We start from the raw sequence: 25,294 nt of genomic DNA, 5'->3' as shown, positions 1-25,294 counted from the left end.
TCCCAGAGCCCATGAGTAGGAGAACCAGGATCAAATCTGCCTGACCCTTAACCCCAGGCTCTTTCTTGCCCGCCTTCTTCGCAAGGCTGTATTCCAATGTTTGTTGAGTGACTCTATGAGCAAAAGGACCGCCCATGAACTAGATCCTCCTCTGAAGCACCCTGTAGAGAGGGGGAGGGCTATACCCTCCTCAGGCTGGCTGTCCTGATCACACCCCTTCCAAAAGATGATGCCCGGGCCAGCGGCTGATACAGTAAGTAACAAGAACTGCTAAGGGGAACAGCCTGAGGAGCCTGCTGATCGCTCATCAGTGAGATCTGGGACTGCCAGGCAAAGGCCCCAGGACATGATGCAGCCCTCAGGCTGTGCCCTGGCTCTCTGCACACCCGTGGGTGCAGCCTCCCTCACCCGCCCACAGGCACTTGCTCTCTCCCACCCGGCATGCACACACAACGAAGCAATCAATGGCACAAATATTTTATCCAGTTCCCCACAGTTATTTTATTCGAGGTGAATGGATCAACATAGCCCAGGGAACATGGAGAATTTCTCATTGAACTCACATTGGGAACATTTTTTCCAACTTGGAAAACCTAAGCAAATGATACTGCAGCTGATGCCCGGGCTGGAGGAGGAGGGATGGTCCCTCCCCTCTAGGTGTGAGCTGGACAGAGACCAGGAAGAACGTTAACTGGCACCTTTAGCTGTGGGCAGGGAGCACAGGCTCCGGGCACAGGCTCCCTGAGCTCTGATCCACTTAGTGGCCTGCTAACTGGATGATCTTGGGCACGCGGCCTCACCCCTCATCTAAGCAATGGGGAGAACACCCCTGACCTCATTCAGCTGCGTGAGGATTAAAGCCATTCTATGAAAAGCACGCAGCACAGAGCCTGACAACAGCAAGCAGCCAATGATGGGGACCCTGTGACTACTGGCACTGTCATCCACACCCTTCTTCTAAGGACTTCCTCAGCTAGGACGGGGATACGAGGTGCCCAGATTTTCCAGGAAGGCTCAGTGTGCACGTATGGGAAGCTGCTGTTCCTCTAAGTACGCTCACATGTTCTCACCTTGGAGTCAGAGACCACGGCAAGACTGGGTATGTGGGAGGGGTCCTTTCCCTCTTAACCAACGCTTGGGTCTTGGTAAGTCATGTGCATGCTCTCTGTGAAATGGAACCGTAAGATCTGGCAGCCTCCCTCCTAGAGTAGCAGAGAGTTACTGTGAAAAGCCTCTAGGGTGCTGGTGAATATTTTAACTTCCCGTATTATTATCAGCAATCATCTAACACCCAGAGCCCTTGCTGCTCTGACGGAAGGCTGGCTGCTTGCTTTCTCCCAGTACCTTGCAGACAACCTGTCTGGGACATAAGCTTAGAGCAAGGCAGGCATGATTCTCCCCACAGAAGGGGTGAGGCGAGGGGTGGTGGGGAGGAGAGGGCAGACACGCAAAAGGACCTTGTCAATAAAGACAGAGGAGAAATGCTTTTGGAGCCACAGTTTTTAATAAAGCTCCCACAGGCAAAAGCCACTCTCCTGAAGAAATGCCAGTTGGCTGAACACCCACCAAGAAGACTGGATGGTGGTCACGGCCGAAGACCTCCAGAACATTCCCCTTCTTACCACACACTGAGGAGGGCCCGTCAGAGCTAGGGTGTCCTCCTGCAGGCCAGTAGGCCAGTCTCCAGCCTGCATGCCAACCATCTCTCACCAGCACCACAGACTCGGTGTGTCCCAGGCAGACGTCGCCATCGTGCCCCGCCACCACCACCAATACCTGCTCAAGGCCTCAAGGTTCCCCCTCACCAAGTTCTGGAAACCTCAGTCCCCTGAACGCCTCCATCTCTTAGGCTCAACAGGTGTCATCAGAGTTGCTGGAAATTTCTACACAGTCTTTGCAATTTTTGCCTTTTCATCCCCTTGCCTTACCCACATCACCCATCCCTGAGTTACTGAGTTGCATCCTGTTTTTTTCTCTACTAGCTGCTTCCCTTCTACTTCAACCCACGGTGCACGTGACATTCGGATTATTCTTAAACACAAATCTAAATCACCTGTTCAGGTACATGTAAACACATACACGCACCATAGGTGCATGCGTGCAATGGTACACCCAGGAAACAATGGTTCATTCCGTACATTGAATTTATGCAAATCAGCTCATGCACCCAAAAAACAGTAACTTATTAAAATGCTGGTGCTTCTACCCCATTTCACTCAGTGAGAGCGCCTATCAGAGCTTGAGAAAGACTCTGTGAATCCACTACGCAGCCCCTGGTCTCGGCTCCCATGTGCCTCTCATGGTGGACAGTTTTCAGAGGTCATTTTCTGCCCTAGGCACTGACTCTAGAATCCACGCTGCTTTAAGACCTGAAGGGAAGCCACCCAAGTGCGGACTTTGCCAGGTCACTGGGACTATGACTGATCGCTTTGTCTGTTGTCTACTTTTTGCTACTTTTATTTTCCATTAGCAAAATACTTGGAATTTTTTAAAGCCATTTGAGCTTGCTTTAAGATTGTCTTCCTAAGCCATCGATGACTCCAATCACTACCCCAGTGAAGTCCAGCATTCAAAGCCCCCCTGCTTCCCGCCGCCAACCAGGGCATCCCAATGCCAATCTGTCCCCTCAGGGCCTCTCAGGGCCCCCCCCTCTCCAGGAGAATGGGAAGCTTGCATCTCCTCGCCCGCACTGGGCACTTGGGCTGTATGCCACACAGCCAGAAGCATCCTCCCCCTCTCCCCTCCTCATCCAGATCCAACCTGGGTAACAAGGGGCACCCCCAAATCACCTCCCACTATACCACTTCCTTTACCAGTTTCCTCAGTCCACCCCATGCCATCCCCTTCTGTGGCAACCTGGCTTGCCAACACCCGCTTCCTCTTAGAGAACTCCCCCCAAGAATATTTTATTCCTCTGCTGTAGCCTCTGCATATCTAGCTTTGCACACCACAGATGCTCCAAAAATGGAGGAACCAAAGGGCACTGAATTGGATGAAACTGCACTGGACTCCCTGGCTTCACTTGGCCTGACTCAATGATCACATTCCTTAAATCAAAGTCTTGGTAAATTTGGCAAGTTAGCATTCAGCAAACGGGCTTTCCGGGAGGTGCCTACAGGCAGCCTGGCCATTTGCTCATCAGTCATTTTAGCATTTGGCCCTCTAGTCACTTGGCTTTGGAGGAACTGGCTTCAGACACGTTGATCCCTCCATGAAGTATCTTCTGATTTGCAGTAAACTGACCCAGAGAGGACGGTGCGCAGGCTCACCATGAGGGGAACAGTGAGATGTACCAAGAGCTGGTCTCCAAGGCCTGCTGAGGACCAGGCGAAGCCCAGCCCGGCTCTTCAGGAACACTTCAGAGACACCCCAAGACACCCGGCTGTGTGAGTGCGGCCCGCCCCTGCAGAGCTCCTATGGGCCAGCGTCACTACCCACAGGCAGCCAGGGAACCCTCCGTGGGGTCCCCAGCTTCTGCCCTGAGGATCAGGACCTGCTCAGGGACCAGACCCAGCAGCAGGGCCATGTGGGTGCCCGGAGGCCCCTGCCCATGCCCTTCACCCCCGGCCCAGAGCCAAAGTTTGACTAAAGCTCAGTATCTTTGCTTTTATAAATCTCTGCCTTTTAATGACGGCTTCAAGGCTGAGGGGAAAAAGGACCATTAAACTCACTGAATAAGTTAATGGGGCAGAGAGAATCTATTTCGGAGCCACCCCAGGCTATTTTCCTCTGGAGCTAAAGCCTGAATAAGCAAAAAGAAAAAATTAAAACCGTATCGTGCATTGCCAATAAATAACCCCCAGTGTAATCGCTCAGCATCCAGGACCTTGTCTGCTGAGATACTGTAATGCAGACCACTGTACACCACCCCTGGTTTCGAGTTCCACCTGCAGGGACGGAGGGGTCCTCTGCTCGGCCCAGGTCTGGCCCTGCCAGCGGAGGCAGCGAGGGCGGAGTGGGCTGCAGCCCCCTATGCCTCATGGTGAGAAGCTGGGTCCCACCGACTAAGCTCACACCAACAGGCATCCTCCTAAGGGCAGCCCCAAGGCCCTCCAATACCCCAGCTTCAGAGATTCCTTCAAGGACTCCCTAGCTGTCACCTGCCTTCCTAACAGCCTGCTCCCGCTGTCCTGAGACTCTACGGTCTCTATCCCCTGTGCACAAACAGACGTAGCATCTCAGTTTCTTCTGCATGGACAGCACCACCTCCTCGGAAAACTCCTCTCCTCTTCTTCACCCCTCGTCCTCCCTGACTTCCCACTCTCCTGCTTGGCCGGCCTCCCCCGCCAGCCTCCCTGCCTCCTCCAGGGAGAACCAGGGCCTCCCTAGAACAAAGCTGGCAACGCGGCCCTTAGGGCTGGGAAAGCACAAACGATTAAATAAGTCAGACTCCTGTTGGTAAATGTTCAGTCCCACTAGACACACGTTGTTTACTCTTTAATATTCAAACATGTTAATTAAATCTCTGAATAAACAAATATATTTTAGCAAGTGGCATTCCTGAGGTGGAGTTCCTCTCCGCCTCTGTGCCCCTGGCACCTTTCAGGGAAGGCCAGGCCCTCTTGGTGGGCCTCTGACATGCTGGCAAATGAAGTCTAGGATCCCTGCCCCTCCGCAGGCCACCTGGGCTTCTGCTCAAGGGGTGACGGACCCACCCCAGTCCAACCACACACCTACCCCTCTCGGGACCCAAGGCTTCCTCTCAGCCCCCCGACCTCAGAACACCTCCACAGCCCGCGTGTCCCAGATGAGACCCCCACTCGTCCCTCCCTTCCTTCATGTGCTGCCCGGTGTTTACTTAGCCAGGCACATGCTGAGCACCACAAAGACAAAGGAAAGCAGACGGAGCCCCAGTCCTGGGGGGGCTCGCCGTCCTGGGAGCCGCCCTCCCCCTGGGCCTGCGTGGGCCGGCGCCCCCCTGCTTCTACAGCTGGAAGTGGCTTCCAGCAGCGTCCTTCTCCCCAGGACAGCCCTCTGCCATGTCTGGCCTCCTGTGTGGCCAATGCCTGCTCCCCTTCCAGGTCTCAGCTTGCCCATCCCTTCCTCTGGGAACCTTCTCTGTGTGGCCCGGCCACAGAATCCCGCAAAGCCGGGTGCTTTCTCAAACACGCTCACTGTGCCCACCACGTAACAGGGAAATTGAACCATCTCCTGTTTCGGAGGGGAAGCCTTCCAGGGCCTGCTCTTCCACTCAGATTAAATGCCTCCCCCTTCCCAGGGCCTGCGGGGCCCTGCCTTCTGCCCCCGTCTCCCACTTCCCGGCCTCCCTCCCCAGGCCTGCCCCGGCCTCCTTTCCAGCCTCCACACCCCCAGCCCCTCCCACCTCAGTGCTCTGGGCTTGCAAGAAATTCTCCCTTCAAATCGTCCGGAAGCTCTGCCTGCCTGCCCCTCACCATTCGGACAAGAGCTGGACTGTCCCCTCATCCTGAAGCCCCCACCCAGCCTCACCCACTCCAACCCTCTCTGAGTGATTTATACAAACTGACAGACTCTGCCCTTTGAATTCCCAAGCCAGAAACTCTACCTGTCCTGGGTGCCTCAACGTCTCCGCGTGAAGGGATGCAGCGTGTCTGGGTCCCCCCATGAGTCGGCAGGCCTGGTGGCCTCCTGACTACACACCCTCATCCTCAGGGCTCCCCTCTGGTTCTGACGGAATAAGAGGACACCCACTGGCCCAGGGCCTTCCCACACCCCACATCTCAGCCGTCAGCAAGCAGGGCCCCCAGCTGCGTCACTCCGAGAGGGAGGTGAGGATCCAGGTGTTGTCAGGCATCCGTCTGTCCATGGTAAAAGGAAGCCAGCCCAGGGCCCAGAAGGGCCACACAACTAGGCTGTACAGACAACTCGAGACAATGGTCTGGCCGCAGGATGGAGGGCACCTGCCCAGGAGCACCCGGCGCCCTCCTGGCCCTGGCTTCCATGGTAGAAGGGAGGACAGGGTGTGCTGGAAGGCCAGGAATGACCTTGGGCTGGGGACACCAGAAGGTGCCCCTGAGAAGTCAGCCACCCGCTTTTGCTGCCTCTGCAAGAACCAGTGCATCACAATAGCAACCCCATGGGCTTTGAGTCAGACAAGATCCCAACTCTGTCACCCACCCAGATGGGTGACCTTGAGCAAGTGACACCACCCCTCGGCCCCTTAATTTCCTCAACCACAAGACAAAAATGTAACAGCACCTGTTTCCATGAGTCATGCCCATGTGCCTACCCTAGCCCAGATTAATCAAAAGCAGTCCTATTGTGTAAACTGGTACAACCACTTTGGAAAAAAAATCCAGCAGTGTTTTACAAAGTTAAATATAAATTGATCACACAACCCAGAAATTCCACTCCTGGGGAGAGGCCCAAGAGAAATCAGAGTATGTGTTCACAAAAAGCCTTGTGCAAGGATGTCCATAACGGATTCATCCATAATAGTTCCCAAAATGGGAACAGCCAGGGTTCCAACACCTAGGAGACTAGACGAACAAACTCAGGCATTCCGTAAAATGGAACAGAACTCAGCAATAGAAACAGACTATTATCTGCAACAGCATGGATGAATTTCAAAACCACTTTGCTAAACACCCATTATATGATTCCATTTATCTGAAACAGTACATAAGCAAAAGTTATCTATTGCAGAATAAAATCAAAACAGTGGCTATACCTCTGGGAAGGAGGGTGAAGAGAGAGTGGGGCGGGCCAATGGGGGGACTTTGGGGGGATGATAATGCTCTGGATCTTGCTGGGTTTGGGTTCCACCGTGTATGCATTTGTCAAAACTCAGAAAACATATATGTGAGATTTATGCATTTCATTAACTGTTAATACTACCTCCAAAGAAAACAATGGAACAAATACTGAACTTTCATTTAATGATATGCATACTAAAGTATTTAAGGGGTCCATACGAACATCTACAATTTAAAGATGCTTCCAAAAACAGGGTGGATAATGCGTGGACAGAGGGATGGACAGATGGACAGGCCACACAATAGACCAAGTACAGTAAAATAGTAATTGCAGGACACAGATGGTGGGTACATGGGCATTCACTATAAAATTTTCCAATTTTGTGTATGCTTGAAAATGTTCATAATAAAATGATGGAACAGGGAGAAGCCTATTTATTTGCGTGGCCAAGGAATGTGATCCCAAAGCCCTATTTTATGGCCTATTCTTTTGGGATGTTCTTCCATTCTGCTTACCAAATCACCATAGCCTGTTGTCCCAGTCCATTTTCATTGTGGGGGTAGGGGACCCACAGGGTGCCTAACTTGGTGGCCGACACAAGTGAGGTGCTCACTGGCACCTGTTGAAATAATGGATAACTTACTTAGTTATTAACGAGAGAGACAGTGCATCGTACATACTATGGGGTGGGTTTACTTATTTCCACCGGTGATGATCTAAACGGCAGACAGTGAGCTGTCTTCACGGCCCTTCTCAGACTTCGCCCCTGTGTGTCCTTCCCTGTACCCACCCTCTGCTTCCCTGGGAATGGACAGCCCCTTCCATGGGGCTCCTCTGCTCATAAGGCCAACTAAGCAGCTCTGCTTAGGGTACCAGCAGCTAGAGGCACCACAACATGACAAAAATGTGGTGTGGGTTAACTTCCGCAGGATGCTGTACTCTGAAATTCTAAGAAAGACTGTTTTCATTTCAGCAGAAATGCACAACTTTTTGGTCCTCTGATTGTGATGAGCTGAACTGTAATCCCACACAAATTCCACTTTTAAATCCTGTGACCCAGTACCTCCAAAAGTGGCTATATTTAGAGATAAGGTCTTTAATGAGGTGATGCAATTAAAATGGAGACAGATGGGTGGACCCTAATTCATGAAGAGAGGCAGACACCGGCCAGCACAGAGGGAAGCCCACATGAAGACACAAGGAGGGACGGCATCTACAGGCCCAGGAGACACGCAAGAGAAACCAGCCCTGCCCACACCTTGACCTCAGACTTCCAGCCTCCAGAACTGTGAGCAAATAGATTTCCGCTGTCTAAGCACCCCCTCATCTGTAGTGTTTTGTTATGGCAGCCCTAGTAAACAAATATGGTGATTTAACATTTTTATTTTAAATCACATATCTGGTAGGTATGGTAATCTTTTCGTTGCTTCCGTCTTCTGAAGTTTTATTTTAATAGAGAAAATATAAAGGATTACACATCAAACACCTTATTTACCCAGCACCTGGAATTAATGCATATTACCATTTTGTCATATGCTGAGTTCTTTAAAAGAGAAAGAAGGAAAACATCACAGATAAAGTTAATAGCCCTGTGTTCACTCTTCATTTCCTCTCCTTCCCCCCCACAACCAAGGCTATTGTGAAACTGGTTTGTATTCAGTCCATGATTTTATCTTTTTACTATATACCCGTGTCTTTAAAAATTCTATCGGGCACTGTGTTTTTTAACTCCCAAGTATGGTACGTCATTCAGCAACTTTTCCCATCAGTATTGCCTTTTCACAACGTAGCCACGTCACCACACAGAGAGCAGGGTTTTCACTTTAAGTCCTACGGAACATCCTGCCACGGCGACACACCACAGCCCCTCTCCTCCTCCCGTCCTGGCGACATCTGAGCTTGTGTCCAACTGTTTCGCTCTTGCACAACTGCTGCAATGAATGTGGGAAAGTGAGCTGGAGGGTCAGCCTGGGTGTGAGTCCTCACCTGCCCCTGACACGGGGGCCGCAGGCAAGCTCCTTGCACCTGTTGGCCTGTTTCCTCGTCTGTGAAATGCGAGCAGCTCTCGGCACACACGGCTGGGTTGGTTAAAGGAGATGCCACTGAAACAGCCTGACCCGAAAACGTCATCACAATCACCAGCTGCCGTCACTCTGGGCTCCAGGGCCTGGAAAGGCAGACCTGCCCATAAACACCAGGACTGGACCACTGACATCCGAAAGCTGGGGCTTGGGTGGGGACCAGCCTGACCAAAGACAAAGAGCGGAAATGCTTGGGAAGGGTGCCCCCTGCCTCTGGGCTCACGGCAGAGTAAGGCAGCAAACAGGCCTGGGGCCACACGCTGCTCATCAGCACAGCTGACACACGGGTCGCGGCACCCTCGCCTGTCCAGTGACCCACCTGGGCAGGTGAGGACAGGCCCGAGGGAAGGGAACAGTGGGGAGCCCCAGGGCCAGCAGCGCTGAGAAGGCAGGCAGGTAGGCCAGCAAGTCACCGGGGTAGAGAAGAAGCCCAAGACTGACCAGTCATTTCCACGGAGACCAGAAACGGTCCTGGGAGAGAGTGAGGGAGGCTCTCCCAGGGCCCAGGGCATTGCTCTGAGCTAAGAGGACGGGAGCAGGCCTGCCGTGTTCCCGGCCAGGGCTGGGCAGAGTGTCAGCTGCATGCTGGGACAGGGAACCGGGGCCCGAGCCTATGCCACCACGTGGAGCCAGTCTCTGCATGCCAACTGGGCATTCATCCCAGCCCGGGCCCTCCACCCAATACATGGGGGGAAAGGCTGACCCCCAAATCACCCTCTGAGGGGGCTTCCTCCCAGGAACTTGTCCCTGAAGCTGGCTACACCCTCAGCACACCTGGCACGATGCCCCACGGCCTGGAGGTAGGTACCCACCAGCAGAGCTCAGGTGGCCTTTGACTTCTCAGTGTTGTGTCCCGGGGCTAACTTAGCACCGTGCCTGGCACATGGCTGGAGCCCAGAGACCCTCTCTGGGCCCTGCAGAAGGAAGGGCCCAGGCTTCTACCCGCACCTTTCCAGTAGTCCATATGCTGTGATGGGCTTTGGCAGGCAAGAAGGCAGGCGGCCAGACACCTGGGCACCCCACTGCCTAGATGCGCTTGCAGCTCAGCGTCCACAGCAGGCTGACTGTGCCACCAGCACCAGGCGCTCGTTAGCCGTCTGGCACTCACTTGGAAGGCAGTCCTTGGGAATACGGAGCACAGGGCCAGCACTCCAACACCTGCCCCGGGGATAGGAGCCAGGTGCTCCCCCAGGGCATAGGGCCCTCCCACGGAGGAGGGAAAGCTGCAGCCGGACACCACATGCCCTGTGGTCAGGCACTTCTTTCCACCGCCCACCCTCACTCACCACGCGGGCTTTAAGGGGCCGAGCCCCTGTTTCAACATTCTCTCACCCCCAGTGCCTCAAAGGCAAGGTTTCTGCCAAGGGAATAAGACTACACCACCCCTTCCACAGCCCTGCCCCTCCCCCTTCATGTTATTTCCCACTGGTGTCTTATCGCCACAGTTGTTAAGATGACTGCCACTTAAGAGGTGGCAAGGAGTCAGAAACACAATCTGGAGCAAAGCTGATACTAAATAACTTCCTGAGCCTGGCACGTGTGCCGAGGCTCCCTCCTAGATCTCAGGTGCATCATGAAAAGGCTACACAGGATGAGAACCCAGAGACACCCCAGTTCCAGCCCCCAAGCCTCCCCTCCACCAGGGGAGTCTCCTCCCTTCTCTGTGCTCAAGTCTCTGCCCCAGTAAAGGCTAAAGCTGAACCGTTACCACCACCCACACCCCCACCACACACACACACACACACACACACACACACTCAGCCAAGGGTATGAATGACGTCTAACGCTCAAACCCAAGCAGGACAAGCCCTCCCAGCCAATCAGTCCAGAACCACCATTTTCCAGATAAACATAATGAGCCTCAGAGATCTTGAGTCTCGTGGCTGAGACTAACCAGACAGACTGGGGATTAAAGCATCTCCGAAAGAGCTACACCCCAGGAAAACACCAGAAAGCCCAGCCGTTAGATGCTGAGATCGGCTGGCTGCAGTCAGTCGGTCCCTCAGGTGCACATGCGTGTTCTGCAGCTGTGATCTCCTAACATGGGCCCTGGCAGCCAACATCCCAACAGCCATAGCACACCGATGCCCTCAGAGAGTCGGCCCTTGCCTCCAGCATCTGCAGAGAAATCAGTTGACAAACCCTCTGAAGCCGATACCCCCTGACGCGGATTCGGTCTCACCTGCCCCCACAATGCCCACTACGGCCACCCCACCAGGCCTGAGCGTGCAGCTGTCCTCCATTCCAGCCACCGGGTGTCACTGCCGCCCCCAAGGAACCGCAACCGTAGCGTGCTCAGTGAGGAGCTGAGCGACCTCACCAGGTCAGCAGGATCGCATAAACACCTTCTGCACCCTGTCCTGCGCTCCATTCTTCTTCCAGAAAGAGACAGACGGCCCCACACATCACACAATTTAATCCCCACACCAACACTCCCCGATAACACCTTACTCCGCAGGTGAAGAAAACGAGACCCAGAAATTAACTTACTCAAAGTTCAAAAAATAAAATAAAATACAAGCAAGGAGGAAGGCAAAGATTGGAATCCATACCAAATTCCATGAACATTTTACTACACAATTTTGCCTCCCTCGAGATAGCAGATTCCACGCTATGGACTCCGGGCCAATCAAGTTGGTTTGCCACGACCCTCAGAGATGCTGAGATGCTGGCGTCTGGGAGCAAACCCCAGGCATCTCTGATCAAAGGTACAGCCACAGCAGGACAGGCTGAATGAGGAGCACCTCCCTCCCCGCAGAAATCACGGTCTAGCGCCCTCGTGTGGCTTGACATGGAACCGGAGTGAATGTGCTTGGGAGGCTCTAACGGGTGGATTAGAGGGATTTAGAGGTCACCCCCTTCCCACTGCATTCCTCAGCTCTTTCTCCCAGAGCTGGTGCTGGAGCCCCATCTGTAGCTGACAGACAGCGTTAGCCAATTTTAATAGCCAGAAGGGAATCATCTCATGAGTGGGAAGCTGCACAGAGCAAGAATAGCAGTAAAAACACATCAGTGAAATGCTGGGTGCTTCTGAGTTATCCTGCATAGAGATGCCCTGCATGCCAACCCCTGGAGCGGACGGGGCTCTGCCCGGGACGCTGTGCCACTTGGCATCCCAACAGAGCCAATCAGCAGGAACCACAACAGTCTCCCTGCTCTCTTGGCAGACATGTGCCTCAGCCATGTTGTCACCTTTCCCAAATGCCCACCACCTTCGTCCCTCGGTTGCCTCCTTCGGCCTTGGCCCTGGCGCTGCCTCCCATCACAGAAGCCGAAGGGCCTACCCCCAAAACTGACAGCCACATCAGGGTGCAACACCATCCTGCGGACAGACTAGTGCAAGGAACAGGACAGCGCCTGCTCAAATCCGAGACTGCCTGGCACACAGAACCGCCAGAAGCACCCACAGAAAGGGGCACTCCAAAGTAGTCGGTCCAGGTGGGACCCACAACCCCGGTCTGCAAGGCATTTTCATGGCTGCAACTTTAGGGAGGCAGGTCTGAGAGCACGGGTAGGGTCTAGGGTAATTACCAGGACGTGGTATTTACTCAGCTGCTACTTGGTGCCTCGGTACTGCCCAAGCTTGGCAGGGCAGACGGTGAGAGGTGAGAGGTGCCTCCACACCTGGGCCCGCATATCAGATGACCTGAGGAAGTCATAAGCTCACTTCTTCCCGACACTGGCCCCACTCTGCAACCATTTGTCGACTTCTCTGTGCCCCCATCCAGCCTTATCTTCCTGGGCAGGGACCAATCCCATCGTTCATCTCCATTATTCCCACGCCAGTGTGCTAGGCCTGCCTGCTGCTTCTGAGGGGGCCGAGGTGGGAAGGAGAGCGCTCCATACCTACTTCTGTCCCTTAGGGCACCCTGCCAGCCACCTCCGAGGAAGCTCGGGCCCTGGACACTCAGGTCCGCTGGGCTGCAGATACGATGGAGGCAAGCCTAGCACTGCTGAGAGCTCAGCCCTGCTCAGTCCTGGCGCCAAGAAAGACTCTGAAAGCCCAGTCTGCCAGGGCCACATCCCCCCAGGCTGGTGCCACATCACCAGCTCTGGCGCAAAGGCAGCCACAGCCTGGGGACGTCTCATGCGCAGCACTGCCCTCTGGTGGCCACCGGGGGTCTAGACGCAGCCGATTTTAGCAGGCAAGAAGCCAAAAGCTTTAGGGCTTGTTTACGGAGACCTCAGAAGTGATGCACAGAACACAGAAAAGAGGCACTTGTGCCTGCATGCATACGCCCCCAGATGCGTGCACACAGCCCCGTGGGAGGCTGCCCCGATTAAGACTGCGAATCTGAGATTGCTCCCTTCTTTCTCTCTTGCAGGAAGCTAAAGGCTCTTTTCCCTGCCTCTGGAAGAATCCAAATCCCTCAGCCCCAGAGCAGACGCTAGCAGAGGGCAGGGGAAGGAGAACTGTACCAGCTGCGGAGCAGGCCCTGCGGTCTCTCCTGCCTTGTGCCAGCAACTCACTGGGTGATGGAGTCTAGTCCATTCACCTCTTGAGCCTCTGGTTCCCCCTCAGTAAAACTAGGTTTGGCCCCAATTGTTTCCGAGCATGTTTCCAAATAAGATGATTTCTGGTCAAAGTCTTAAATCTTTAGTCAAAAGCACTCCCAGGTGTCTAGGAAGGGAAACAACCAACATGGCACCCTACTGTTTGATAGCCCAATGAGTATGTCACCACCTACTAGAGAGGGGCTCCAACTCCACCACCCGGGACGGGGCACTGAGGTTACGGAGGTGCTGTGACGTGGCAAGGTCATTCAGCCACAAAGCTACCCAAAATGGGGTGTTTCCACAAATGGCCACCCACCGTCTGACCATGTTTGCTGGGCACTCTAGCTCTCTCCCTGGGGACAGCTGTGGCCAGGCCACATGCTCACAGCTCACCCATTGGAGAGGCAGAGAGAGTCCATAGCAATGGGGACAGAGAGATGGGCCAACAGGAAGGGCAGAGGCCACTCATCTGAGGAGGCGGGAAGAGAAGGGCCAGAAAGAATTAGAGTTCACCTCAGGGCAGATGCTCTACTAGCCTCCAGCCCCAGCTGCCCCGGCCTGCTCGGCATCCGGCAGCAACCTCGGAACCCCAAGGTTCCACCGGGGAGAAGCCACCCAGCCATCTGCTCGGCCAGCCAGGCGCTCTGGCCACGGCAGACAGGGACACGTCCTGCTGACAGTGCCTCCGCCCAGAGTAGCGCTGGCTGGGCCCCAAGCCACCAGCATCCTGAGCCGCTGCCAGCCTCAGCCGGTCCCTGGTCTCCTGTGGGAGCTGACCTGGCCTCCGAGGCCAGGACACCATAGGACGATCAACGAAGGCCTGGGAGGAGGACCTGGCTGAGACACAGCCTCAGGGGAGGCTGGTGTCGGGAACGGGTCAAGAGGCCAGCCCGGAAGCTTCCGCACCGTAGAGGCCTGTCTGCAGCTCTGCTGGCCAGCACGTACCCAACAGAATCCCATGTGCCTTCCCCTCCTACCCCAGCTGGGGCACTTCTCACCCAGGGAGCTGGAATGTCATAAAATGAAGGATCCTCCTAGACCTTCATGCCCACCCTCCTATTTTATTATTAATTTATCATGATGGACGTCTATTCGTGAACGTGTATATATTCTAGTATATGTTAGCACACATGAGAACTAAGCAAATACACAGTATAGGCAACATACCTTAACATTAAATGCCAGACTGCCCAGCCACTTACTGGCTATAGGAAATTGAGCAAGTCAAATGCTGTCTCTGCATTCAGTTTCCACATCTGGGCAATGGGACTAAAAATAGAACCTATCCCACCAGCCTGGTGTGAAGCCACTGTGAGGCACTCCTACTAAAGGGCTTGGAACAGGTGTGGACATAGGAAGTGCCTGATAAATGCCAACTGTCGCTAGTTACCATGTACTGACAGCTGTCACTTTGCAGGGCAGGACACAGGGTGCTGACCCCTGGAGGGTCACTCAAAAGAGCTGTTAGTGTCCTCGTCTGACAGACAAGGGAACTGAGGTCCAGAGGAAGGAAGGGGTTCGTCCAAGGCTTGGGAAGGGCCAGGCGCACAGGAGATGCCGGGAGAACCAGCCAGCTACCAGCTTCCTCTCCACCCTTGACGACTGTCTGGAGAAGAATCCTGAATCTCCCACCACCCAGGCTGGGGACACCTTTAAGGGGCCCAGCCAGATGGGGGAACAAGGGGCAAAGGTGAGTTTAGAAAGAAAGAACAAGCTCCCACGGTTCCCAGCCCTGAACGTAAAAAGAGCTCCTCAGAGCCCTCACTGAGTGGATTTCTCCTTGGCGTGGGCTGCAGGCTGTGAGGAGCCCCAGGGCTGCCAGCCTTGCATAGTTGCTGCCTCTGGGGACCCTGGATTTGGAAACATCGCCCCAGAGGGAGACACAGTCGTGGGCAAGGCTCTGGCTTTGTCAGGGTGCCTAGAACAGGCGCCAGGCAGAGCAGGGGGAGGCGGTGCCAGCCCCCACACCTGGGAAGGAGGCTTCCAGCAGCTGTCAAGCCACTGCTCTCCTCTGGGGCTCTCACGGGACCCTGGTGGGTAACATGGGGGAAGCGATGACTGCAGTGGGCCCTCCCAGCTCACAATTCTGGTGAGTCCTGCACTCGGGGGGAGGCAGAACTTTGGCGATCCTCATGGGGGTCCTAGGGGCTCGACTGGGGTCCTCATCCTTGAAGATCCAAGCCATCAAAGAAGAACTGCCGACACGCCTGGCCCCCTGACCTGGCTGCGTTTCCCAAAGCAGAAGCCAGCAAGGCTCCAGTGGCAGATGACTCTAGCTGATGGTTCCACTGGTCACCAATGGATCTGGAGGACCGAGTCCAGCCTCCACACAGGGCATGCTTAGACCCAATCGACAGGGCACTCAGTCGCCCTCCCCAAGTCCCTCCCAGATGGGCCATTCCCTTAATGTCGCCTCTGATGAGAAAAAGAACTTTCTGGATGAAAACGGTCTGCATCTCCCCAAGGAGTCACAGGGCGTCCACCTGAAGGCCTGGGGCTGGAGAGACCGGAGGCAGCAGAGCCAGACGGGTCCCGTGGAGGAGCAGCAAGTGTCTTCTGGACCTTCCCTCCTGTGGGACGTGCATCTCAAGCCCTAGGACCCGGTTCCGCTCTTTAGTGTCAGTTCCATTAATCAGGAAAACGGGACTAACAATCCTTGCTTAGGTATTTCAAGTGGTTGTGGCGAAAATAAACTCAACAGCTGGAAACTGGCACATGTGACAGAATCAATGCTGTGGGTCTCCATGCAAACGAAGACTTAGCTACATAGCCACAAAGGGAGGACCGAGGGCTACTAGGACTGTCTTTTGAGAACTGCCTTGGACCTCGGGGACTAGGGGGCCTTGGGAATCATGATAGGGCGCTGAGATCCCCTGTGCCACCCAGCCTGGTCCCCACTCCCAACTGATCAACCCCTCCATGGAACACAGCCAAGAAGGGGAGCCAGGAGCTTGTGGACCCCCTCCTACTATCATCCGAACTCCCTCTCAAACTCAGACCCTTGCAGTCCAACAGTGGGCACCAAGCTTTTTTGGATTATGTGGCCTATAAGCAATAAAAAATTTATCCTGTAACCACCAAACACTCATATTTATTAAATTATATGTTTATACATCTTCAATCCTTACATTAAATACTAAGCATTCCTCTTTCAGGCAATAATTTGAAATAGAAATTCTAACATTTTCTCTCACGCCCAGCGGAGGCCCCTGCCCCTGCAATGAGCTGGAGCTTTGCACAGGAATGTCTCCTCCTGGCCCTGGGCTCAGGGTGGAGAATGGTGGGCCACAAAGCTGGGGGTGTGGCCTCTGGTGAGAGGCTGAAGGTCCCAGAATATCCTTGCTGAGGGTGGCATTTGGTCTGGGCAGCTGACTCCAGGCTGGGCGGTACTATCTGGGTGGCACAGAGGTCCCTAGAGGTGGGAAGGAGCTGGGAGGGAAAATGGACAGTGAGGGAGGGCTCCCAGCCCAGCACCAATCCCGGAGGAGATGGCCTTAGAGGTGGCCTTGCGAAGAGACCCGTGGGGATGTGCCTAGGGCCCCGGGATGGCATGCGTCAGAGCTGGAAGGGACACTGCCCTATGGCCTCAATTCACAGTTGAATTCACAGGCTCAGAAAGGCTGGAGGGAAGAGCCAGGAGTGGGATTCACGTGTCCCATCCTTTCTGTACTCCCACCTGCTGCTGGCCAACTGGAGGCCTTTAAGGCAGGCTGGAGGGGTCTGTGATGCCAGAATACACCACCGCACTTGACACAGGGACCCCAGGAGGCAGTGACGATGCCACAACATTGGCAGAGGCTGTCCTGCAGGAGGACCATGGCTACCCTCACTCCCGCCCAAGAGCCAGCTGGGTGGGGGCCCAGTCCACCCCTACAGGCAGAGAGGTGGCGGCGGCCCCGGCCAGGACTGTGGGGCAAGAACGGAGAGCATGCCAGGGGAGCCAGGTGGGGTCCCTCCCTCGGCCGCCGCAGCCCACTCCACATCTGCAGGCAGCAGGATGGGGGCCCCTCCCAGGCTCCAGGCCCAGCTCTCCGGGGACCAGTACACAAGCACACCCAGAGCTAGGGCCAGGCTGGGATGGTTTTACCCAAAGCCATCACAGGCCCAGGGCCCCTGGAGCTGCAAGCTGATGCCCTGGGCCCCAGGGTATGCCTCAAAAGACGGACCTGGGCTGGTAGGGGCTGCAGAAGGCTCTCCAGGCAAAATCACAGGGCCTCTGGAGCCCAGGGCCCCTGCTTCTTTCCCTAGTGCTGAATCTCTCCCCCTTCCTAATCTCACCTCAAAGGCCCCTCATATCTCTGCCTACCTCCTTCAGGCATAGGCTCAATCCTGGGGCTCCTGACTGCACCCCATAACATAGCACACTTGGGGCCTGGCCCCCACCCCTGCCTCTGTCCCAGGTCTCACTGGTAGTTGTCAAGGCTGGCTCTCCCCTTGATCCTTAGAAAGGCTGAGAATCAAAGGGCCAATACAGCAGCCAAAGCCCCGGGACCCTTCGCCTGACCAGGGGAGGGCCTGCAGAGGGGAATAGGGGGTCAGGAGCTGCAAACATCAGGGACCCTGTTGGGGCTCATTTGGAGACCCAGCTGGCAGCTAATACCCTTGCCAAGAGCCCATGATCTTCACAAGCCCAGGTAGCCAACCCCAAGAGCCCAGGCCCAGAGATGCCATCTTTTCCCCTTAAGCTGCTTTCTAACAGTCAAAGGATGCACTGTGCCAACCAGCTCCAGGCAGGCCCGGCCCAGAGGCCCAGGCGACCCATCTCCCAGCCACCACCCTCCTGGCCTTTGCAACGGCAGAGCCTGGTTGGGCGCGGCCGCGCCTGGACCCTTATAGGTGAGGTTACAGTGTGTCAAGAGCTCTAGCGGTAAAGGGATTGGCCTAAGGGGGGGCTTGGGTGGGGTGATGAGACCCACACTTCCGCCCTGATGCCCTGTAGCTGATTCCCTCCTGATGCTAAGGGAACAGCCGCGCCCCCATGGGAGGTGCCCTCAGCCACCCTCCAGTGGGCACACAGAGGCCACTCTACACACCACCCCGAGGAGGGCTGTGGGGACTCTCTTGACCCTTTTAAAACTCAGGTATGAGCAGTTCAGCACCAGAGGGGGGGCGGCTCCAGGAAGAGGGCGGCTCAGGAGAGGCCAACCCCAGGTTCCGTCCACCAGGCCTCCTGGAAATGCAGCCCCTTCCTCATCTCCCAGAATGCCTAAGCTTCACCCCCAGGCACACACCAGCACCAAGAGCTTCAGGCTGATGAAAGGCTAGGGGCCCCTCGACTCCAATCTCTGGTAGCAGCAAAAACAGAAGAATACCCTCCTCTCCAGCAAAGCCCAGCTTCAGCTGCAGCCCCCTCGGCAGGTCACAGGAAAAGAAGGGCCTCTCCTCTGTGTGGAAGGCACCTCTCTGCCCTCAAGCCCCTCCCTTCCAGACTGCAGAATGGGGGCCTGGGCTTTGGTGTTGGCCAGACAGAGGCTAAGCCTGGCTCCCCACTGGGGCTGTGTGCCAAGGGTAGATTACTTCCCTGGACCCTCCATCCCCTGCGGGGTAAAACACGGACACTGACATCTGCTTCCCAGGGCCAGCATGACCGCCTACCGCCTCTAGCCAGAAGGCGAGGCCCTCCTCCGAGTTCAGTCAATACCAGCCATAGATATAATAGGGCACTGGGGAGAAGATGGGGCAAAGAAGGGTCATCTGACCCATGACCCCTGACCCTTTCCCACCTGCCACTCAGTACAGCTCCTGTAGGAATCCAGGTCCCCAGCTCTTGGGGTAGAAGTAAGGAAAGGAGTCCTGACTTCCTGCCAAAGAATCCCAGTACTGAAACCAAGATGCCAACACACACGGAGGAGCTCCAAGTCCGCTCCTGCTTACTGTCACCCCCACCACCAGGTGCCCTTCTGGGGTCCTCCAGCAGCAAGGGGAACAAGAGGCTGCCCCATCCCCTCCCATTGCTAACCTTTCCAGCAGCCCCATCTTGGACCCTCTGCCTAGAAAGACCAGCCCAACTTTTCCTTATCACACTGTTCCCCAAGCATCATTTTCAGAGAAGCGACACTTCTGTGCGGCTATAACCAGCCTACATGCTTGCGATCATCCCTGCCTCCCGGTGGCTTCCTACAGGTACACACATCCCTGGAGCAAAGAACAAGCTAGATGAGGCTCCCAAGCTCCCAGAGACCCACACTGGGCACCCAGGCACCCTTCCTCCAGCCTGCGGCCCACCCCAATCCCTGGAAGCCCCTGACCACTGCTAAGCTTCCCCAACCCCACCTCCCACCACACACAGGTATACAGCTCGACAGTGCACTTCTAAGGCGGAGTTTCCCTGCCCATCTTACTCCGGACCCTTGTCCCTGCATCCCTGGGGATGCTGGAATGCTGGGGCCTCAGGGCAGAAGGGGCAGGGTTCGGCCCACCCCGTTTCTCCTGCCCTCCTCACCCCACCCTTGGCTATTTTTCTCATCATCTCTGGCCAGCTGGGTTGAAGGGGGTGAATGGCAAAGCAGAGATACGGTCAGGCTTGTCTCCCGGGCCTGGAGGCAGGAACATCTTGCGGGCTGTACACTGCCCTGGAACTGCAAGACTGTGAGCAGCCTCTCCATTAGGCCAGGAGGGCCGGTGGGCTTTGGAAAGAGCAGGACTGCCATTCTTCCAGGCTGGGCAGCTGCACCACACTGGGGCTGAGGCAAAGGAGGGCTGATACCCGGGAGAGCGGTGCCAAAGGCAGATTCGGCCCCTCTCGGGTTTGCCCATATGCCTTCCTCAGGCCCCAGCCGGGACTTCGCTGCAAACCCTTCTTAGCACCCCACCCACTTCAGGGTCCCCGAGTGCAGGGGACCTTGAGGCGAGATAGACAGGAGCTATGCCTGAACAATCCCGGTGCCATCCACACCCTTCTTCGGATGGCAGAACAGGAGGGGGTCATCTAGCCGAGGTCAGGGACGGAAAGGATGGGCGGGCTCCTGGGCCCTGAGTTCTCCCTTCTCCCCACCCGCGCTCTGCCCCGCATCCCTGCCAAGGAGCAGGCCACCACAGGTCTCACCCAGACCGGGCAGAACCAGGCAAACGCCAGCCAGAGTCCAATTTTCCAAATAAACGGATCTGCACGATCACATAGGAACCCCCATCCCCAAAACAGGCGAGCCCGTCTCCCCCTTCACGACCCTGCCTCAGGGTTACCCGAGCAGTTACCAAAGCTCGGAAAGGAACGGGGATCTGTGGGCGCCCAAATGCACAGGAGAGTGGGGAAGGGCGGGGGTGTCTCGGAAATGCCCAAAATGGGGCTGGAGAGGGCGCGCGGCCGAGAGGGAAAGGGGAGAGGTGGGCGTCCATGACGGCCTCGGCGCGCCCCAAGTCTCCCCGCGGGCTGCCCGCTCCCGACTTGTTTACTTGTCAGCGTGTCTGGCCGATTCCAAAAGGAAACAGTTCACCGTGTCGGCCAGATCGCGAGCAGCGCCGGTCACCGTCCCTCCCGGCTACGCGCCGCCGCCGCCGCGGGGGGAACCGAACCCCATCTACTTTGTGCCACTTGAGCGTGGCCAAACTGTTGCTATTCAGTGGGGGGGGGGGCGAAAACCCGATTCGCACCCCCCAAACCAGCCCCGGCAGGTGGGGCGGCGGCGGGAGCTGGGCCACGCGTGTCCCCCGGCCCGCCGGGCTCCCCTCCGGGGAGAGACGCGCGCGTCTCCGCTCGCGCCCCGCCGGGGCCGGAGTCACCTGGCCGGCGCGGCCCGCGAGCATCTCCCGAGCCGAAGCGAGCCTGACGCGCGCCCGGGGTGGAGGGGGGGACGGCGGCGAGCTGGGGCGGGCGGAGGGCCGGCTCCCGGCCGCGGACCGGAGGGAAGGAGACGCGGGGGCGCGGGCGGGAGCGGCCGCCGGACTCACATGGAGGTGATGTTCCTGGAGATGTCGGTGATGTTGACGCTGGCGTTCCCGTTGCTGTTCCCCGCATCCTGCCCTTCCAGGAGGGGAAAGAGGTTGCCATCGTCCGGCCGCCGGCAACTGATCTCGGTCTTGCTGCAGACACAGTTCGCGGGGCACGCCAGCGCCGAGCCCGCATAGTCCAGCCAGACGCTGCCCAGCAAGAAAATCCGCCAGAAACTACACTTGGCTGGGCAGAGAGAGACATCCATCTCCGATCGCTGCTTCTAAAAAAGAGGAGGAGAGGAGAGGGGGGTGGGGTGGGGGGAGTGGGGAGAGCTGGGGGGGGAGGAAACAAAGACGGCAGGGAGGGGGGAGGGGGAGGGGGCCTCTGCCTTTGAAACGCCGAGCGATCAGATGCAAAATCCTCCAGCGTCTGAAACCATCGCGGCCGCCGCCGCCAACGCCGCCGGGTGGGAGCCGCGGGGAGCGCCTAGTGGCGCGGTCTGCCTGGCATGGTGGCCGGCTGGGCGCTCGCCGGCTCGCCGGGTCCGGGAGCTCGGGAAGCGAGCCGCGCTCTCCTACTGCGAGACTTTGCAGGGTTGCAACAGACGGCGAGGAAGCAATAAAGAATTAAAAAAAAAAAAAAAGGAAAATATGGTGCTAAAGTCACCAAGTCCCACCTACTGGGCAGAATTAAAACGGACACACCTGCACACACACACAGTCACACACGCACACACCCGGAGCCCGGGAGGAGGAGGAGGATGCAGTCGGAGCTGCAGCAGCCGCCGCGAATGGCTCGCCGCGCGCCTGCAGAAATGCACAAGTGCTCGGAGCCTTACGAAACGCACGGGTTATCCGAGCGCCTTCCTCGGCTCGCTCGCTCCCGCCTCCCCGCCCGCCCCGCGGCCTCCTCCCCCGCCCCCCGCCCCGGCTGGGAGCGGCAGGAGCGCGGAATCTCCCCCTCCCTCCCCACACCCTTCTCTCTCCCCGCCCGTCCTCTCCCCTCCTCCCTCCCCACCCACCCACCCACCCACTCGCCGGCTCACGGCTCACGCCCGCACCGCCACCCGCAGCCGCCCGTTCGCCCAGTGCACGCCCGGCGCCCGCTCGCCGCAGCCAAGGGGAAACCGAGACGGAAGGGAAAAAGTTGCAGCTGGAATTGAGGGGGTCTGGGCTGGGCTGGGGGAGTTGGCGAGCCGGCTGCGCCCCGCGGAACGGCGAGCTCCTTCCCACTTTTTGGCCCTCGCGCTGCCCGGTGTTTTGCTGCAATCCCGACCACGAGAGGAAGTGAAATTGACGCGGCCGAGGTGACCGGGGAGCGCTCCCGAGCCTAGGTGGTGGGGGGGGCACAGCATCGAAGGCGATGACGAGGGGGTGCGGGAGCGCACAGGAACCCCCGAGAGGCACCCAGAGCCGGGGACGGGGACCGAGGGCGTGCGACCCTCCATCTAAATGGCACTCATATCCATATTCGAGATTCTGGGCTGTGCTGGGGACTGCGGGGCACGGCCGGGTGGGTGCCCCCAATTCCCCCTGCGCCTTCTTGGCGCTGGGCTTTGCGTACGGTCTGGAACATTCAGGGAGCCGGGAAGGAACAGGCGCCGGAAGGGCTGAGCTGGGAAGCCGAGCTGGCCGCTGACGAGCCGAGCGTGCGAGAGAACCGGCCGGGGAAATTGAGATGCAAGGGGCATTTTTTGGCAAGCATCAGGCCAGCGCTGTCAGAGGCCGGCTTCTCTGGCTGGGCTCTTGGGTGCGCTGCGCTGGCTGCCGGGTGAGGGGGCGGGCGGGCTGCTTTCTCCGGATTCGGGGGTGCAAACCCTCCTTCCTTCCCTCCCACACAAGCACCCCTTCCTGGTAGGGGCGCAAAGCAGGTGCAGCCTTCGGTGAGAGCTCACTTCCCGTCGGGAGAGGAGGGGGGTCCCTGGTTTTTGCCTTGGTAGGGATTTTTTTTTAATAAAACATCAAAATGCCAAGTGTGAGCTGTTTGCTGAGAAAACCCGAGCATTCGCTGTGCGAAAGGAGAAGAAAGGGTTAGGGAAGTCGGAGCAGGCAGACACACTACAGCATTCACACGCAGAAGCAAGCTGGGCTCTCCTCCCCGAGCCTGGGTGAGGGCCTGGGTGAGGGCAAGCGAGGAAGCGGAGACGCTGGATTCAACTGCATCCAGCATTTGAAAAGCTGCTCCCCCGCCCTCCCCCCTGCGGATTCCAAAGCAGGTCGTGCAACTTGCAGGCAAGGTGGGGGGAAGGGGCATGCGAGTGCCACCCGCCTGCCCCAGGCACAATCACGGGCAGGCCAGGCGCCTGCGAGTGGCACTGTCACTGCGAGTAAACTTGGAGGGGGGAGGAACATGTCTATAAAAGGCAGTTTTCCCGACCTCCCCTTACATTCTGCCTTTCATTGGCCTCAATGAGACTTTTAGCCTCTTGTTGCTATGATGGCCTTGTCCCTAGACTGGCATTTTGCCATCGCACCAGCAGGAGGGGACAGAGTGGAGACCTTCTTAGACTCTCAAACCATTTCCTACTGGCCCCAGGCCAGTCTCTGATCTCCTTGGCCCAATAGTAATCTCCCTGCCGCTCCAAGTGCCATTCTGGGATTAGCTCTAGAATAGCTGAGAGTCAGGAAAACTGAGGCATGTGCAAAGCTCCAGCTTGGCCACTCAGGAGGTGGCAGGTGGCAGCAGAGAAACACAGGGGAACCTCTCTCAGACCACTCCAGGGGCAATTCCAGTAAGCAGGGGATGCCAAGTGGATTTAGTCTACCCATCAGTCCTCCAGCCTGGAATGGAAATAGTTCTGGCTAAAGACACCAAGCACTTTTTTTTTTTTTGATAGAGGAATGATTTTTAACATGTCCAACAGAGAAGAGTTGTTGTCCACAGTCAGAACAAATAAAGAACTTTTAAAGCCCCTTTGGAGATGGTCAAATGCAAGCTGTGAAGCAAGGGGCCCTGATGGGACGAAGCGGCTTCATCCGAACAGTAAAGTAGGATTGAGATGGGATGATGTTTATGCAGAGCTTGGGGCCTGAGCAGGAAGTGGCAGTTTGGAGGAAGGCAGGCCCTTTTTAAAGCAGATGACGGATGGAAGTGGGGAGAACAGTCCTATTTCCAATCAGAGGCAAATCACGTAAGCCTGTGGGCCTCAGCTTCCACGTCTGTGAAATGACTAGGTTGCACCTCGCTACCCAAAGTGTGGGCCTCTGACTGGCAGCACTCACATCACCTAGGAGCTTATTATAAATGCAGCACCTGAGGCCCCACTCCAGACCTATTGAACCTGAAGACCCCTTTCAACAAGCTCCCCAGGCAGTTCACAAGCCCATTACAGTTTGGGAAGTACCAACTCCCTTCCGGCTTGAATATTCTCTGATTTTGCAGAGCTGGGCTGGTGAGACTGTTAAGAAAAGAAGGATCGTTGATATGGATTCTCAGGATATTACTCAGGATGAAATAAACAAGGTATTTCAGATACAAGGAGCTTGTCCAACCAGAGCTGTGAAGTTTCACAAAAGTACAAGAAGGTGCTCAGCCTGCCCAGAGAAGTTCCTCATGTTTCATTAATTCTTAACCTCTGAGATAGGCCACATTTGGATGAGGAAGCAGGGGACAGTGTCCAGCATACACAGCCACCCCTTGGTCAAAAGGGGTCCAGAGCACTTGGGGTGTCTTGTCTCCTGGTAAGAATACCCTGGTTGGCAAGGAAGAAGGCCCGTCACGTCGTCATGCATCCCAGTCTGCAGTCATCACTGGATCCTAGAGAGATCATGACCCAGCTCAGCACCCCACCAATCAGGGGACAACCCTTCTTGCTGCCATCTCTTGCTGCCAGCTGCAGTCTTAGAAATGAGGAAACTTACCAGTGTATCCCCTGCTGATCATAAGCAGCAACAATGGGCAAAGTTTTCTGAACAGAAAGTAAAGCTTTAGAAACCCTTTACAGCTGAGCAGATTCCCTCTAGTACTGGTGGTTCGGAAAAGCTGGGACTATTCCCAAAATCTGGATGTGGTCTTACACCAGACAGACCAGAGCGAAGGCTGCCTCCCAGAGCAGTGGTGCAGCCTTCCTGATGCCTAGAGAAACTGACACACCCCATCCCAAAGGGCATGTTCCAGCTGTATGGCACCTGAGATTTCTCCTTGGCTATTTGCTTATAACATATCCCCAAAG

The 25,294-nt window shown here is 56.4% G+C and overlaps 1 protein-coding gene across 6 annotated transcripts in view; it reads right to left on the bottom strand.

Moving 5' to 3' along the window:
• NTRK3 (neurotrophic receptor tyrosine kinase 3) overlaps positions 1-22,007 on the bottom strand; it is a 351,764-nt gene extending 329,757 nt beyond the window's left edge. For 5 of the 6 annotated variants that reach the window (XM_073226998.1, XM_073226999.1, XM_073227000.1 and 2 more), the window contains exons 1-2: positions 21,512-22,007; positions 21,141-21,403 (exon numbers count right to left, since the gene is read on the bottom strand). In XM_073226998.1, the coding sequence (XP_073083099.1) occupies positions 21,141-21,388 (248 nt within the window). In that variant the 5' untranslated portion in view covers positions 21,389-21,403; positions 21,512-22,007. The remainder of the gene's footprint in view (positions 1-21,140; positions 21,404-21,511) is intronic. The other variant, XM_073226997.1, reaches the window with a different exon arrangement.
• Positions 22,008-25,294: the final 3,287 nt, after the last annotated feature.

This window comes from Manis javanica, chromosome 18 (assembly GCF_040802235.1).
Source record: "Manis javanica isolate MJ-LG chromosome 18, MJ_LKY, whole genome shotgun sequence".
In the NCBI taxonomy this organism is placed as follows: domain Eukaryota; kingdom Metazoa; phylum Chordata; class Mammalia; order Pholidota; family Manidae; genus Manis; species Manis javanica.
This window is presented reverse-complemented; position numbering and strand designations above follow the sequence as displayed.